The 16624-nt window shown below is 37.6% G+C and overlaps 2 protein-coding genes and 1 long non-coding RNA gene across 4 annotated transcripts in view; 2 read left to right on the top strand and 1 right to left on the bottom strand.

Moving 5' to 3' along the window:
* LOC307019405 overlaps positions 1–16624 on the bottom strand; it is a 199230-nt gene that overhangs the window by 21670 nt on the left and 160936 nt on the right. The window lies entirely within an intron of this gene.
* thy1 (Thy-1 cell surface antigen) lies at positions 397–3753 on the top strand. The gene is made up of 4 exons (XM_079651508.1): positions 397–505; positions 1058–1101; positions 1197–1523; positions 1609–3753. Exons 2-4 carry the CDS (start codon positions 1071–1073, stop codon positions 1713–1715), a joined length of 465 nt encoding a protein of 154 aa, XP_079507634.1. The 5' UTR covers positions 397–505; positions 1058–1070; the 3' UTR covers positions 1716–3753.
* On the top strand, positions 5474–16144 carry f11r.1 (F11 receptor, tandem duplicate 1). 2 transcript variants are annotated; one of them, XM_079650654.1, is made up of 9 exons: positions 5474–5656; positions 5769–5875; positions 10173–10232; positions 10307–10423; positions 11203–11346; positions 12782–12984; positions 13072–13174; positions 13689–14932; positions 15048–16144. In XM_079650654.1, exons 2-8 carry the CDS (start codon positions 5824–5826, stop codon positions 13838–13840), a joined length of 831 nt encoding a protein of 276 aa, XP_079506780.1. In that variant the 5' UTR covers positions 5474–5656; positions 5769–5823; the 3' UTR covers positions 13841–14932; positions 15048–16144. The 2 variants fall into 2 exon arrangements, with proteins under 2 accessions (XP_079506780.1, XP_079506781.1); XM_079650655.1 differs by having other exon boundaries at positions 5474–5643.

Consider the following 16624-nt stretch of genomic DNA (forward strand, 5'->3'; position numbering starts at 1 on the left):
GTAGTACAGATTTCCAATACATTAGGTGAAAGGAATTATCTGTAAATGTGTGTTTAATATGTATATATTTTAATTTATGCTGGCAAAAGTAGCTGAGAAAGTGCTGACACGTTTAGTACTCCCACACTGAATGAGGAAATGTAGAACAGCTGCTGAGGTGTCTCAGATAATCAAACCCAATCAAAACATTTCCTTTTTCTTTCTCATTCAGATCAAATTCAATCCTTCAAAATGAGGCCACGGTTTGTGTATTGACATGCGATCCTCTGTCCTGTGGTAAAACAGAGTGCAGAAATCAATACAAATTCTTATACAATACTGAGAAATGTCCCCAAAGTCCACTGGAGCAGCATTTTATCCCCCCTTCTCTCTGCCTACTCCCCTCCCTCTCTGTCCCACTCCCCTCCCTCTCTCCTCTGTTTCTTCTATAAGCCGACCTCTACTGTATCTACCCCTGGCATCACACTGCAGAGCACTGAGGGAAGCTCAAACTGCATCAGACAAGGTGAGAATGATTCATATACTGTTATTAGCTGGATCTGAGCTTTGATGAAACATTGAGCTGTGCATTGCAGTCTGGATGAAATATTAGCTCTAACACTGGAAGCAGCACTAAAGCAAATATTTGTCTGAAGGCGGGAGACGCTCTGCATCAAGCAATCAGAAAGAGATGAACTGGTTTATGGGTATTTTCTTAACACATTTAATACAAGTAGGCAAGGAATCAGAGCATTGTTCTCGAGGGGGGTTAAGCTCAGAAATGTGTCAGTGCTGGCAAATCACCAGAGAAGTTTGCAGTTCATCTCTTTGCAGCGTAAAACAGTGAAGCTGTCTTCTACTCAGTATTATGGTACAGTGACTTTTCTACAGTAACCTCCGCAGTTAAGTGTGTTATTCATGAAATCTGACCCTTCTCTTTACAGCACAGTCAGCTGTATTTGATTCAAACCTCAATAATGTAAAGACGTGACAGCCAAATAAATAGCTTGCTGTTTGGTTCGGTTTATAATTGCGTGGTGAATATTTTTATTTTCTTGTATCATCCTTTTTTTTGCAGGGAAATTGGGAGAATGTTGTTCCTTGCCACAATTTTACTTTTTGGTAAGATCATTGTTTTTCATAATGTTAAGAGAGGAAATAATACATTCATTTTCTAACCTGAGTGAGTTTTTCTCTGTGTTTTAAACTCCACAAAGGCTTTGCGTCAGCCCAGAAGGTGACTCAGTTGAACTACTGCTCAATAGATGACCAACACCTCAGGATGGATTGCAAATATGCGGTTCCCGCTGAGTCACCAACACCTTATTGCAAGTACACAAACGGGGAGCGACTTTTTGACACCACGGACCCGGACGAGGAGCAGCATGCCCCCTTCAAGAAGAAAGCCAGGGCCCGCATCTTCCCTGGCAACATCTGTCGCCTGCTGTTTAAAAACCTGCCCAACGGCAAGTCCAACTTCACTTGCAGCATCAAACTTGCAGACACGGGCGCCACAGCAACCAAAACCACAGTGATCTACAAAAGTAAGCTGCTCACAGTCATTGTTTTGGAAAAAATAAAACATTTGAGTGACTGCAAAACAAACCTGTATAATTGTTCTTATTGCAGAGCTCCTCCTCCCATGCTCTGCGTGGAGTGTCCTATTTCAAAGCTGCAGTGGCCTGATGCTGACCTTGATGACACTTCCGATGCTGCTGGATATTCACTGGCTGTGAACGAGTCGCCAAACTGCTGCATACGTTAACACTGCACCCATACTCATCCGATGACTGGTGACTGAAGTTGTGCAATAAGCTGAAGTGAATGAACGTATAGTGTAGATTTGGTATGTCACGCAGGCCTGCATCATGCACAATACTAAGCACATGTACTACTGCATTATACTCTACAGTACTCTCACATATAAACAGTTATTGCAATGTGCGGTAAAAATCTGTTGGATGCATTTCTGACAGACATCATTAACAGGGTGATGAGTAAAATGCATGAATGTGACTTAAACTGAAAGTCTATATTCTGTAATATTTATTATTTTCATTCAATCATTTTGAAGTTATTCAATGTAATTTAAAGAGCTTTAGCCTTCAGTCTTAATAACAAGAAATAATTATCTATGAGGACAGCGACTAAGAGGGGGTTTTACAGAGAGATGAAAACGGATTACCCAGCGAGGAATTACAATTTGGGGAGTTCAGAAGTGATGCAGCGTTAAGCCCCGCAATGTGACATTATTGCTGACTATCATCACTCTTTGAAGTGAGCAATCTATTTTGCTTGAATGAAATCCGTCCCCTGTGAGTCCTTCTTGGCATGATGAGGGCAGACAGAGGCGACCTTGTGCCACACAGGCCAACAGGGGCAGATTGTGTTGTATCAGTCGATAGGAACTGGGTAGGGCCACACAGATAGCTTTGGCAGGGATTCATCTAACGACAAGCAGAGAAACAAAAACTTTAAAGGGGCCCTATTGTACTTTATTGGGTTTCCCTTTCCTATAGTCGCTTGTATGGTTTTTCATGCATGTAAATGGTCTGCAATGGCTAAAATCCCAAAGTTCCCTCCAGAGGGAGATTCACTCCCACACACTCCCCCCCTGCCTGAAACGTCTACATCGAATTATTTCGTTTTCTTCCGTAACATAGTGACATCACTATGTAAGACTAGCGCTGCTATTGGCAAGGGCTCCACACATTGTATGTGATAGGCTAAGGGGCGCGACATCTCTAACGGTTGACCAATCACAACAGAGCCGGCCAGCTAACCAATCAGAGCAGACTGGGCTCTGGTTTCAGACAGAGGGTGAAAAGAGGTGCTGCAGCACAGGGAGTATGAGAACAATAAAGAGCTTTTTGAACATTAAAGCATGGAGACATGTCCCAGTAGAGACACTACACACTGATATGAACCTCAAATAAGCAGAATAGGGCCCTTTTAAAACTGGTTTTGACTGACTTCCAATGTATGCATGAGCAATACAGTTTCTATCTACTCTACTAGTCTAAGGAGACGATGTATACAGTCTCTCGATTGTTGTGACAAACAAAAACAAAACACAAACTCTGTTTTTATTTCACCTTTCACTTGTGCCTGAGACACATGATCCATGTTCAGCCGAGGCTTGCCGTCATTGATATACAGTAGTATGTTTCTGAAGGCTATACGTTTAGTCAGATCCACGTGGTTCTATTTATACGCTGAATATGCTTTATATCGTGCAGTGTCTTGTCTTAAGGATTTGTACTTGTGTATATAGTTGAGTAGGTGGTGTGTAGCCAGAGCACAATCATTTAAATGCACTGAAGAGCACTGCTGTACTATGTACCGTATAATGACAATAAACTGTAACAGCATTAAAGTAGAAACACGCTTAATAATGAAGCTAACCGACACATGTTTATGCATGATCTATACTGTGCATGTGCAGTTAGTATGTCTGCTATGCTGTTGGTTCCTGTAGAGGGAAGCACTGGGTGACACAGGATTGCACTTGCAAGTGTCAACAAGAAAGAGGAAATACCAGAATTTCAAAAAATGCAAAGCTGAGTATTGTGTCTGAGCAGTGGGTTTTGAGAGTTTCAGCATGTAATTTGAAAAATACTGCATTACACAGGCTAAAGGAATGTGTCTGTGTTTTTACAATATCCTGAAAATGGTTTACCTCAATGGCTGGAGTACAGTCTTTACAAATGAGAGCTGCTGAATACCACAACTATCCTGAAATTATGCAATAAACTTTATAGAGCAATATTATCATTTGTCTGTGCAAAGCAACATTTTTCTTAATGTGTTCACTATTTTCTGGACGTTTGTTGATAAACTATTTTGCCAGAAGTTTGTGAATATCTGATATACTGTGTGTGTGCTGTGTGTGTGCTGTATGTGGGCTTTGTACGGATGATATATGAACTTTCAATTTAATTAGATTTGCTTAATTCTTTGTTAAGAAAATGTGCATTTTACATTTATCCACAGCAGGTAACCACTATTCCAAATGCATTTATTATTGTATTGTAGTCCAAATTAATACAAAAATGGCAATGTAACCTAATATTGTTCCTATTATAAGGTTTTATAACCCACAATAATAGTAATGGTAATATTGGCGCATTGTTTTTTCATTATATTATGACTGATTTCATATGGTTTTCAGATAATAACTTAACCCTAAAAATAATAATAAATAAAATAATAATAATAATACAATCAATTCATACACAATTATAATCACAATAAAACAATTAAAAGTTCAATTAAAGGAATAAAAAAATGCAATAAATACATAAATATTGAATAACTAAAAACCAATAATTGTGTGGGAATAGTGATGATACAATATTAATAATATTTAAATAAATGAATAATAATAAAAACAATAATAATAATAATACAATTATACAACACATTACAATAAAAAGAAAGTGAAACATGTAATAAATACATTAAAAAAATAAAAATAGAATACCAGTATATAAAATAATATTAATAAAAAAGTATGATAAAAAATACAATGAATAATAAAATGATAATAATAAAAAAATACAACATTTAAAATAACAATAATAATTTCAACAACAAAAACATTACAAAAATTGCACAAGCCAGCTTTACAGGGCCGTGCACCTCCAACAGACATACACAAAGAATGGTAAACTATAAATTAAACAAAACGATATAAAATGTATTAATAGATAAATATAATAATAGTAATAAAACCTCCAATGGACAGTCCCATGAGTCCGGTGAGGGACGGTGAGCCCATAACTATTATTGCTGTGCAAATGTGGGTTCGAATCCCAAACATAGGCAGTACAATCACACCCCGACCCCAATAACATCATCATAATACATTTTTGAAAACGTTGCATTCAAAACTGTTTTACAAAAACAACAAAAATGTAAATAGTAATTACAATTTTTTTTATAATTGGGGGCAATGATTTTTTTTTTCTGGTTTAAGAAAGAAACATACACAAAGGTGCAGGACTTCTTATCTTTTCATTTTTTTTATCATCTTTGTGAGTTTTCATATAATGAGATATGTTGTGTCCTTGCAAGCCTCAAGGTTGGCAAGGACACAAAAGAGGGAAGGAAAAAAAGGCTGAATTTAAAAAAAAAAATCTGTTGGGCCATACAAATCATTTTAAAAGTTGCTTAAGTTTACTAACATGTCCAAATCGCACATCTTGAAACTAAACCAGTGTTCTTGTTTATTACATTTCTTACAAGTTATACATTTAAAAAGTGATGGGGACAAAGTCGGCCATTTAAAAAAAAGTGGTGGGCACATGATGCCTATGCTATGGTGTGCACATAGGCTATGTGCACACTAAAGCAAATACGAATTCTAAAGTGCAATTCCGACAGAAAAATACCTCATCACAAGAATAAAGAGGGAATTGAAAGAGATTAAATAGAGGAAGACAAAAATCTATGTCAAAGTGGGGGAGGGTTCAAAGATCTGAACACAACCTGTGTAAATATGGTGTAGAAACACACCACTGTGCTCTCTGCTTGTGAATGTGCTTTGTAACAGCTTCGTTCTGGTTAAACCAGTTTTTCCACTCTGTCGTCACCGAGGCACCTGAGAGAGGATCCTATTACCGGAAGTTACATTGCTTGTTGTCACCTGGGTGGACTTCTCAGGTGAGAGCACACGGTAAATGCTGAAGAAACAGCGATACAGTCAATTAAGAGTTGCGAAATATACGCGTCTGGTTCATTATTCGACGTAAGGAAGATTATTTTCAACTTTCTGTTCCTTTTTCCAGGATTATAGTACAGAAGGGACGCGTCGTGTAGTGGAAGAGGACCGAATTGGTCGACATGTTTTCCACCAGGTTGGTTTCGGTGGCTTTGTTCTTCCTCTCTGCAACAGGTGAGTTATTTTGGAAATCATTGTATTATTTCACGTTTTTGGAAAGACAAATATTTGATAAAATAATCTAATGTTGCTCAGATTAACTCAACAATGCCAACTATAGCCTAATGGCTATGTTGTCCCTAAATAATCAAATGTTTTTGGTATGTGTTGCTGCTTGAATCCCCAAATGAACCTCGGGGCTTGTCCTCGCAACAACATGTTCGCCTGCATGTGAATTGGACAAAAGCGACTTTAAACAAGGGTTTTTCCATTTTGTAGTCTATCATTTGCAGGATATTTCAATATTTTCGTCCCTGTTTAAAAAAAGAAAGAAAAAGAAGCAGAATATGTAGCTTACCACCAGTGGTGTAAAGTACATGTACTCAAGTAGCCTACTGTACTTGAGTACACTTTTGAGGTACTTGTACTTTACTTGAGTATTTTCATATTATGCTACTTTGAACTTCTACTCCATTACTAAAAAAGTACACAGTAAAATTACTTGATTGTAGTTGTGGTAGTAGTGTAACAAGTACTGAGTCCAACAGTATCACTTTTATTAATGTATGGTAAACATCATTTGTATCGCATGAAACAGAAAAAACATGCATTCTTTTACTCTTGCGTTATCGCCACTTCTCAGCGATTACCGTAAATGCGCTATAAATCGCGCACTCAAAAATAAAGAACTGCTTATTTGACCAAGCAAACGCGAGAAACGGCTGAGTTGACCGCAGTTACAATTCAGAGGTACATCTTGCACTCTGATATTATTCTGAAATGGACGAATCTGCATGATGCAGGACTTTTACTTGTAACATCTTTCACTTTGGTAGGCTAGCCTACTTCTACTTTTACTCAAGTACAATATTTGAGTACTTCTCCCACCTCTGCTTACCACCAGACTCAAAGACAGTTTTATCCCACAGTGACAGGCCATAAGACTACTTAAACCTTGCACTAATTATATTGTTGTTTTTGTATTTGTTCTATGTCTTGTAATTGCATTGTTTAGGAACCTGTGACCCAAATGTTTCATTCATAACATAACTTCACCGTAGTTGTGTACCATGACATTAAACCGTTGAATCTTGAGTCTTACTACGCCCTGAGCTGTAAAACCAGAGAGATCAGATGCATTAATTCCTTCCATTGTTTTTGAATGTAGGAAGAATGCTCTTAAATACAACTGTGTGGCTCCTTAATTATACTCTTGATCTTTACAGTGGCCACATAATGAACAGTGAAGGCCCCTGAAGGTTTATTAAGAAAACAAACTTGCATCTGAGTGTGTAAAAATCCCATATTTGTATTATTCCAGTAACTTGTCCGTGCAGTAGCTCTTTATTTTTGTATCTTAATTACATGTATACTCGCTCCATATATATGTGAGACACTTATTTTCACAAACCCTCTCATATGATCAATGTATTTGGATTTAATGAATGGGTTGATGGCACATTATTTCCAGGAGACAGGGTCTGAAATTAAGCTTTCTCTTCACTGAAACAGCTCAGGAGACATTTTTACAGATCACTCATGACACTCTGAGATCTATGTAGTAGAAATGAAACCACTGAGTAAGCACTATACAGTAGACAAGGGAAAAAACGCATATAACCGTATCCTCTGCTAGTTTATTTGTTTTATTCCTTGCAAAAAACTGCCATGGAGAAAAAGCAGGTGTGCTTAATGCATCTCTGCTAGTGTGTAATTAGGTCCTGGTTTTTAATATGGGTGTGTTTATTTCAACCGTTAGGCAATGTTTGCATTATACAACTGACAATATTCGCTCAGGGTTATATGAACCTTAAAAGTTGCAGCATTGTAAAGATTTTCATGAACATCATGAAATGTACAACATGTGTTCACTTGATCTGTGCTAACCTAAACACTTCATCAAAGTACACTTGCACAAGTGACTGGCATCAAGTGACTTTATTGTAGACCAAGGCAGAGTGTGGTTAAACCAGTTGACATACCTGGTGTTTTTGAACAAAATTGTATTTCTTTCAGCTGCTTTCCGGCTGGTTTCTGTTTGCCTTTGCTGTAATGCTCATCATTGCACCTGCAGTACAGTCTGCTAAATGAAACGGACACTATACAGCACTTCACACGTGTTTTCTCATACTTTAAAATTTAGTTTTCCCCAACCCTGAAACAAAGCAAAGTATGCAAACAAAATAAGTCACGGAGTGCTCCGGTTTCATTTTACACCAGCCGCTTATCTAAACCAAAACTGTGACACTGCGTCCTTATCTCAGCTGAGACTGCTAGTGAGAGACATCTGAAAGGCAACAAGGAAGTCATTTAAGTAGCTACAGTAAAAATGCTAAATGCTTTCAACAATTATCAAGTCTCTCCTTTTGTATGATTTCCTTTTGTAGTCAAATGTGGTGATGTTTACAATAAATGACCCCACACACAGTTAATGATTAACTGGCTGTAGTTGGAACTTACACAGGCATGTCTGAACACAAAGGTGGTAATCATGTAACTCTCAATACTTAAAGTAATGTCAGTGTGGGGTAATAGATGCTAATGTTATGTGACAGACAGGCTTTAATAGTCAGGTGTCTCCGCTGCACTACTGAGCCTCGAAAGACCCAGTTTCAACCCGACTGTTGATGGTTTCATCGGAAGTCTTCTGGCTCAGCGGACAGGAATGTGTCACTCTTTTTTTTCTACCACGCCCTAAAGGCTTGTGAGCATGCTCCGAGTGTTTTCACGAATACTCTTGGCCTCTGAGATTTGATTGCACACTTTATATTTATTGCTGTGGTAGATGTTTTACCCTAGCCAAGCTCAGTTAATATATCGCGTTCTCAAATCTTGTTTGTGGGGCTTTTTTAAATCTATAAAAAGGCAGAAACCACGATGATAATAATAATAATACTATTTAAATAATAAAACAATAGTTATTATTAATTCATATAATCCATATCCAAAGGTGCTGATTTCTTCTTTAAATGGATACTTTTCCTTTGTTAAACAACCACCTCTTTCTCTCATTATTAATCATGTGACCTAAACCTGTCTTCTTTGTAGTCGAAAAAAACAGTTTGCAGGCAATGCTGCTATAAACTGGAGGCTTAATATACTTGAATTATTAATGTGGAGCTATTGAGAAGCGCTTGTATTTTAAATACAGTGCTGGAAACAGCTTGAATTGTAATTACTGCCACAATAATCCACTTTCAGATTGATTGATAGGCATCATAAAGATAAACTGTATAGCAGATGAGTTTCAGCTGATTGTACGGGTGTACCCAATTAGCATTGGTGGAAGAAGTACTGCGATATGATACTTGAGTAAAAGCAGCAATAATGATTTGAAAAAATACGCTGTTGCAAGCTAAAATCCTGCATTCAAAATCTTACTTGAGTAAACGTACAAAAGTATTAGCATTCAAAAGTACTTAAAGTACCGGGGGGAAACAAAGTTACCTGTCAGGCGCATTCGTGGAGCTAATTGTTATGACATACTGCTGCTGGATATTTGAACCTATAATTATATGTAGTTGCTATTTATTTATAATTTGTATTGGCTAATTATCTCAATCTGTAAAGTAAATAAAGCTGTCGGATACAGTAAATGTAATGGAGGACAAAGTAGAATACTTTCCTCTAAAATGTTGTGAATAAGAATTACATCATTTGTTATACTTCCATACATTCAGTACTGTGGACAATCCCCACAGGAGCACTTTGGGGTGAAGTGCCTCAGGGACACAACGACATGCTGACTGCAGTGGGACTCAAACTTGCTATCCCCTGATTCGAAGTCCAGCACACTACCCACTGAGCCACAGCTTCCCTTGAATGATAATGTAACATCAAATGAAAATACTCGCTAAATTAATAATGCTTTAAATTGTGTTTGAGTACAGTACTTAAGTAAAGCTACTTCACTACACTCCACCACTGCCTATGGTGTGTGCACTGCATTACTATTTGTTCATGTTTATTTAACAATGTTTGGAGAGTAAGGTGATAAAACCAGTCTATGGATGAAACCCACAGAGAAGACTCTGCCGTCACTGACTCCATAATCAGCCTCAAACCCAAAGCTGTATTTACAGGAAGGGAGAATTTAGACTCAGCTTAAAATGTGCTGATGAACTTCTGCCAAAAGTCTTTAGTGGCAATAAAACATCCTATGCAAACGATAGAACTGAATCAGTCATGCAACTAACCTTTTTAAATGTGTAAAAATAATACCTTTACATACAATATGTTGTGCACACTTTCTGGGATGCATTATGTGACTTCATCGCCTAATGACATGTTTCCTTTTAATCTCTGTGTCCAGGTGTAAGAAGCTTCTCAGTCACCACCACCAACAACAAAGTGCAGGTCAAAGAGAATGAAGGTGAGCCAGAGATTCATTTAAAAATACTACCTTTTTTATTGCTTATGACTTAAACGTAATTGTGTTTTTTTCAGGGGCGGACCTCACGTGCTCGTATTCAGCCGACTTCGGTTCCAACGCCAGGGTCGAGTGGAAATTTAAAGACTTAAAAGGCTCACAGACGTATGTAGTGTTTGATGGGAAACCAACACGTGAGTACATTTACAATCTTTATTTGTGTCTTTTTAAGAGCATATTGACTAATGACTTTTCACTACGTACATGTTATGTTTATTTCTTTGTTGTTTACTCTTTTTTTAGTAAGAATACTATATATAATGAACCAAGCTTTTCTAGACTTCAATGAAGTTTGGTGTAAAGTGGGGTCAAGAAAGACGGGAGTGTAGTCCTTTCAAAGCGGGCACTATCTAGTCTGATCTTTTAATAAACACACCCATACATCTCAATCCTTCTTCAAAACATCCCAAGAAGTTATTCTTTAAAAACACATATTATTTCGCTATAATTATAAAACACTGTTATTTTAGCCTGTACAGTGTGGGGTAATATGAGTGTATTTTCTAAATCCATTCTGCCAGTGGTTGTTATCCTTTCATCTGTCATTTTGATGGAATATAGACATATTTTAAGGTTGTGATTGTTATCCAAATTAAATTTGTCAAATTCAGCGAATACTTCCTCACCTGTTCATTCTGTGTGTTTGCTGATACAATTCTGGTGTTAATACACAGACCTGGCTTTTTAAATAGGAAAGGGTGGTTCTGAATATTATTAGATTTTTACATTTGAAGCTTCTACTGAAGTTTCTGTTTAAAAAAATGTAATCAGTGAAGGAAACATTTGCATTATGGAATTGCACACACATACGGTGACACAATTGGTTGTTAGCTAAAAAAGCAATTCCCCAAAATGTGTTGGCAAGACATTTTAAATGTCCGTCAGTCCGTGTAACACTTCCATTCGCCCACAGAGCCGTACGCCGGCCGAGTGACCATGTACGGCAATAACCTGAGAATCAACAAAGTGACCCGTAAAGATAACGGAGTGTACGACTGCGAAGTGTCCGCCGGCGAAGGCCAGTTTGGGGAAGTCGCAGTGAGGCTGACTGTGATGGGTAAGGATCCTTTTCTAGTTACATTCAAACATTTCTACTCTACTTTGACTCACATTTTTACAATATAACGTTTCCTATTTTTTGCATCTGAGTGGACTACAGTATTGCAATACTCCATGGTAGAAGTGTTTTTCCCTTGCTTTAAACTAAAAACTTTTTCACAAATCGATAATCAGCGGAAATATTGAAAGTCAACCCATTTTCGAAGCTCTATGGATCAGAGATGCAGGGTATCGTATTGTACTAATATTGTTATTTAAGTTCTAAAGTGTATCTTCTGTAATCAGTGGTGGAATTGAACAAAGTACATGTACCTAAGTACTCTACTTATTCAAAAAAGTTGAGGTACTTGTACTTTACCCACATTTTAAAAAAACTGTATTTTACTCCACTACAATATGGAAGACAATGATATATGTTTTACTCCACTACATTTATCTGACAGCTTTTGTTATTTTGAAAACATCCTCCCCTCTGTCATGAACCTTGGAGTGACCTTCACTAGCACTTTTCAATTCGACAGGTCAGCACCGTAGTCAGTCTTTTTAAAGACCTAGAAAGGGTTATTATTAACGCCTTTGTTACCTCGAGACAGGACTATTGCAATTGTATGTGGGTATGGACCAGGCCTCAATTAAACGCCTGCAGCTAGTCCAAGACGCAGCTGCACATCTTCTGACTGGCCACAAAAAGCGTGACCACATCACCCCAATTCTGGCCTCACTGCCCTGGCTTCCAATTCGGTTCAGAATTTATTTTTAAATCCTTTTATTTGTTTTTAAAGCACTAAATGAGCTGGCTCCAGCCTATATAGCCAAACTCCTCCATCGCTACACCCAGCCAGAGCTTTAAGGTCTGCTGAGCAGCTGTTGCTGATAGTGCCCAAGACCAGGCTCAAAACCCGAGGGCACCGAGCCTTCGCAGCAGCTGGCCCTCGGCTCTGGAAGAGTCTGCCCCTCCATGTGAGGTCGGCCCAGACCCCAGACCTGGCCTTCTAGTCAGAGCGGAGCACGACTCCTGACTATTCCCTGTGTTTTTATTTTTATTACATGTACAGCACTTTGGCTCGACCAAAAATCGCTTTTAAATGTGCTTTACAAATAAAACTTGATTTGATTTTACAGATTCAGAATATGAGCTCATTCAAAAATATAAATCAAATAATGAATAATGAATACACATAATTATAGGTTAAGATATAAAGCAGCAGTTTATAGATAATCAATATTCATGATACAATAATTTCAAATGTATGAACGTTAAATTGTCGGCACTACTTTTACTTTAGTATAATTTTGTATGCAGGACTTTGACTTGTAAAAAAGTATTTTAACAAGTTGGTAAGTAAAGTACCCGAGTACTTCTTCCACTGACTGATGCATGTTGTGTATTACTGTACATGGAGACCAGCTGAACTGACTGTTGTTTCCCGCAGTGCCTCCATCTCCGCCCATGTGTCGGATCCCGTCCTCATTGACGACGGGCAAGGTGGCCATGTTGACCTGCCATGATGGCGACGGCTCCCCCCCCCCTACGTACAAGTGGTACAAAAACAACATCCTTATGCCCGCCGATCCCAGCAAGATAGCAGGCTTCCGAAACGCCACTTACAAGCTGACTGCAGCCACCGGCAACCTGGTGAGCTTCAACCTGTTACTTTGCAGAATATTTTACGTCGGTCCCTATGGCCTTTACAATTAAAGATGTACCCTGTTGCCGCTTCAGGAGTACCCCGCTGTAACCAAGATGGACTCCGGACAGTACTACTGTGAGGCTGTGAACGACGCTGGTCCTCCGCAGCGCTGCAAAGGCCTGAAAATGGAAGTCCGTAAGTGCTTTTTGTTCTTCCTAGAGGCCCTATTAAGCTAAGGGGCGGGACATCTCTGAGCGGTTGACCAATAATAGCAGAGCCGGCCAGCTAACCAATCAGAGCAGACTGGGCTCTGGTTTCAGACAGAGGGTGAAAAGAGGTGCTGCAGCACAGGCAGTATGAGGAAAATACAGTGCTTTTTGAACATTAAACGCGTTAACATGTCACAGTAGAGACACAAAATACAAATATGAACTTAAAATGATGATATTATGTCCTCTTAAAAAACATATGCGGAACTTACTTATTAAAGACACAGTCATTTCTAACTAGTCTCAGCCTGTGCAGTGTGCAGCATGCTATTTAAAGGTTTATGAACAGGTTTAGCTGCTTTGAAGGAACCAACAGACACTCATAATTTAGAAACAGCTTTCACTTTTCTTTTATCATTTGGGTATTACGTTTTAAACACTCCACGTTCTTTGACTGTAATTCAGCTAATGCAATATAAAATGTGATGCTTCTCTTCAAGGTGACGTAAACACTGGAGGAATTGTGGCCGGGGTTATTGTGGCTCTGCTGCTCGTGCTGCTGCTGGGACTTGGCATTTGGTATGCCCACAAGAAAGGATACCTGCCCAGTGAGTTTTCCACATTATACACACAAATGATAGTATATCTGTGATTATCAATATTCTGATATTCAGCGTTGACATTACCAGAAACTGTTCACACCTGAAAAGTTGTTCCCTCTTTTCACAAGTTGAAGAAGTTTCTCAGCTCCCACACATAGTCAGCACAGAGTTAATTGAAATAGTGCCAATGGAGCAGTTGGGGCGCTCCATATTTGACTTATTATTCATATCATCATTAACTCCATATTGTTTTTGCTCCAATCAGTACTTAAGATGGAGACCCTTTTGTTCCCTACAGACTGAGCTAATGTTTAGCCATGCTATGCAACTCAAAATCCACAGAATATAATAGAAGCCTAATACTGGATGTCCAATAAAACATTTGAAATATTAATCATTTTCTGGGAGACGATACTACCTGTCATTTACGATAAATTAAGCAGAGTATTGCATATCGTTTGTATATTTGCAATATAAACAAAGTACTTTATCCCACTGACGTTTTTCTCATTCTTTCCTTTACAGAGAAGGCAGAGAGGTAAGAGGATTTCCCCCCCCTTTTTTTTTTTACTTTCTAGTAGCTCAATAATCTGTGTCTAAAATGGGTCATCTGTAAATGTAAAGCATCTTCCACAAATGCATAAAAAAGAGATGTGTAAATTCACAAAAATATCTGCAAATACACAAACAAATTCCATAAATAACACATTGATAATAATGAGACAAATGTACTTCCATATACTGTGGATATGTATACATTTTTATTTTATTACATTTTTTATATTGTCAACTTGTGTAATTCTTGTTAACAATGCTGCTGTAACAAAACTATTTCCCAATTTGGGTTGAATACAAATATTTATATATCTTGATCCTCAAAACCACATTTCTGATTTTGAATGAATACTTAACATGCAAAGATTTGCACACAGTGGCTTGGACTGCAGAAAAAGTAGTGCGATGATGTTTGATGTTACAGGATCTGTGATGAATGAAATGCAGATCTTTTTATTTAAATGTTATAATAATGTCTCTTGTGATGAGCTTCAAATTAGTATTTCAATTCTCCCTGCAGCAAACCAAAGCCCAGCGTGGTGTACCAGCCGACGTCTTTGCATTCTGGTGGTGGTGAAGACGAAGATGTAAGTATGAGCATTGTTCAAAAGGTTTATAAATCAATCATGTCTGTATGTTAAGTTGAGGACATTTGCTGGAGGAATTTTCTAGTTCTGATGTTTTTTATATGTCTGTTTTTAGGGGGAATTCAAACAGAAGTCGTCGTTCGTGGTATAGTCTTCAAAAGGGAGATAACCTTTGTTTTAAATGTCTCAGCGTGGGACTTTTCTGAAGTTTTTATTGATGCCTGTCATTTTATGAGCTCCTAAATGGCAGTTTTTTACGGACCATTGTGATTGTTTGAGTTGAATTGGACTGTCTGCTTTATTGTCTCTCATGCTTCCTGGTTATAGGACATCATTTAGCAAATGTAGGTTGTGAGACCGCTTTAATTATTTTATAGGTTGTTTTAATGAAATGACTCGTGGCTACTCGTGACCTGTTTCAGCCTCAAACGATTTACCATCTATGTTTGGATTGTGTTTCTGTGTGCATCCTCATACTGTGTGTGTTTGCGTTTCTCTTTTTACACAAACTTCTCTCATGTAAAATATTGTTTTTCTATTAACATTTGTTTTTCTTGTAAATAACCAAACAGTTTTTACTGTTGTAATTTAAAATCATCTTATCCCTGAGCTTCCTTACATTAACTTGAAACTATACTACTACTGCTTTTAGGACATTAACCATTTAGATGCACCTTCCCATTTCTAGTTAAACTTGTATTATATTTGTCTGGTCTCGGTGTCTGATTTGTAAGTATTTAAAACTTTTTTTTGCTCAACTAATTGGTATTTATCAGGGTGTAGACTGACACTTCAGTCAACTTCCTGTTGAAACAAACGGACATCAGCCTTCCTGTTGAGTGGACGTTGATGTGTTAAAAAAGTTTTTAAATAATGACCTGCCTGTTTGCAAGGCCTCTTGTGTTGCCTTATATTAACGATAAATTACCCAAACTCCTGTGAGATGATGGTCCTAATATTAGTTCTGTCTCCATGCACAAAGATTATATTATTTGTTACCCTTGACGTTTTTTTAATTCTCAGGTAATGTGTTTTAGTAGTACGATCATGTCAGACATCAATATATCATGAGTTTATATCATCTTTCAGTTACAATATTCACATTTAAAACACTATATTTTCTACATTGCTTCACCTTTCCATGGTAGAGAATTTAGAGCTGATGATTGTAACTTTGTCTTAATATTTGGTTAATAAAATGTTGTTGATAAATTGTGTCTACTGTCATGTTTATAGTAGGTTATATTTAACTTTTCATAAAGACATTTGAGCTATAAATTGCTTATCTTGCTACATCTATTTTTGTGAAGATGATTTTACAGGCAAGGTCACTGGCTAAAAATAAGGTAATGAGTGGTGAAGACTCAAGTCTATTCAATGAAACATCTTGTGACATATGATCTTGATTTATTCACTCAAACCAAATGTAGGTCTATATCAGAATCATAATAGGCCTACCTTTATTCGTCCCACAGAGGGGAAATGTACATTTGTTACAGCCAAAAGAGCCAATGCAGTTCAGAAGAAACTTACATAGCCTAACAATAACAACGTTACTTGTTTGTTTACCAAGCTACATACACATATACTTATATGGTTGAGTAAAGATGATAATAAATTAGACGACAACTTCAAAATTACGTTATTTTTTTAATGTTAAAATTATGTGTTTACAGTTTGCCATCCAAGTTG

The sequence above is a fragment of the Notothenia rossii genome, assembly GCF_949606895.1.
Source record: "Notothenia rossii genome assembly, chromosome: 9".
NCBI classification, from domain to species: domain Eukaryota; kingdom Metazoa; phylum Chordata; class Actinopteri; order Perciformes; family Nototheniidae; genus Notothenia; species Notothenia rossii.

What these genes read in the sequence shown, in the direction of transcription:
- thy1 (XM_079651508.1), top strand. Translation starts at nt 1,071, where the DNA reads ATGTTGTTCCTTGCCACAATTTTACTTTTTG. An exon ending in TGCCACAATTTTACTTTTTG is followed by an intron (nt 1,102 to 1,196) that starts GTAAGATCATTG and finishes AACTCCACAAAG; the next exon opens with GCTTTGCGTCAGCCCAGAAG. An exon ending in AACCACAGTGATCTACAAAA is followed by an intron (nt 1,524 to 1,608) that starts GTAAGCTGCTCA and finishes TTCTTATTGCAG; the next exon opens with AGCTCCTCCTCCCATGCTCT.
- f11r.1 (XM_079650654.1), top strand. Translation starts at nt 5,824, where the DNA reads ATGTTTTCCACCAGGTTGGTTTCGGTGGCTTTGTTCTTCCTCTCTGCA. An exon ending in GCAGGTCAAAGAGAATGAAG is followed by an intron (nt 10,233 to 10,306) that starts GTGAGCCAGAGA and finishes TGTTTTTTTCAG; the next exon opens with GGGCGGACCTCACGTGCTCG. An exon ending in CTGCAGCCACCGGCAACCTG is followed by an intron (nt 12,985 to 13,071) that starts GTGAGCTTCAAC and finishes TTGCCGCTTCAG; the next exon opens with GAGTACCCCGCTGTAACCAA.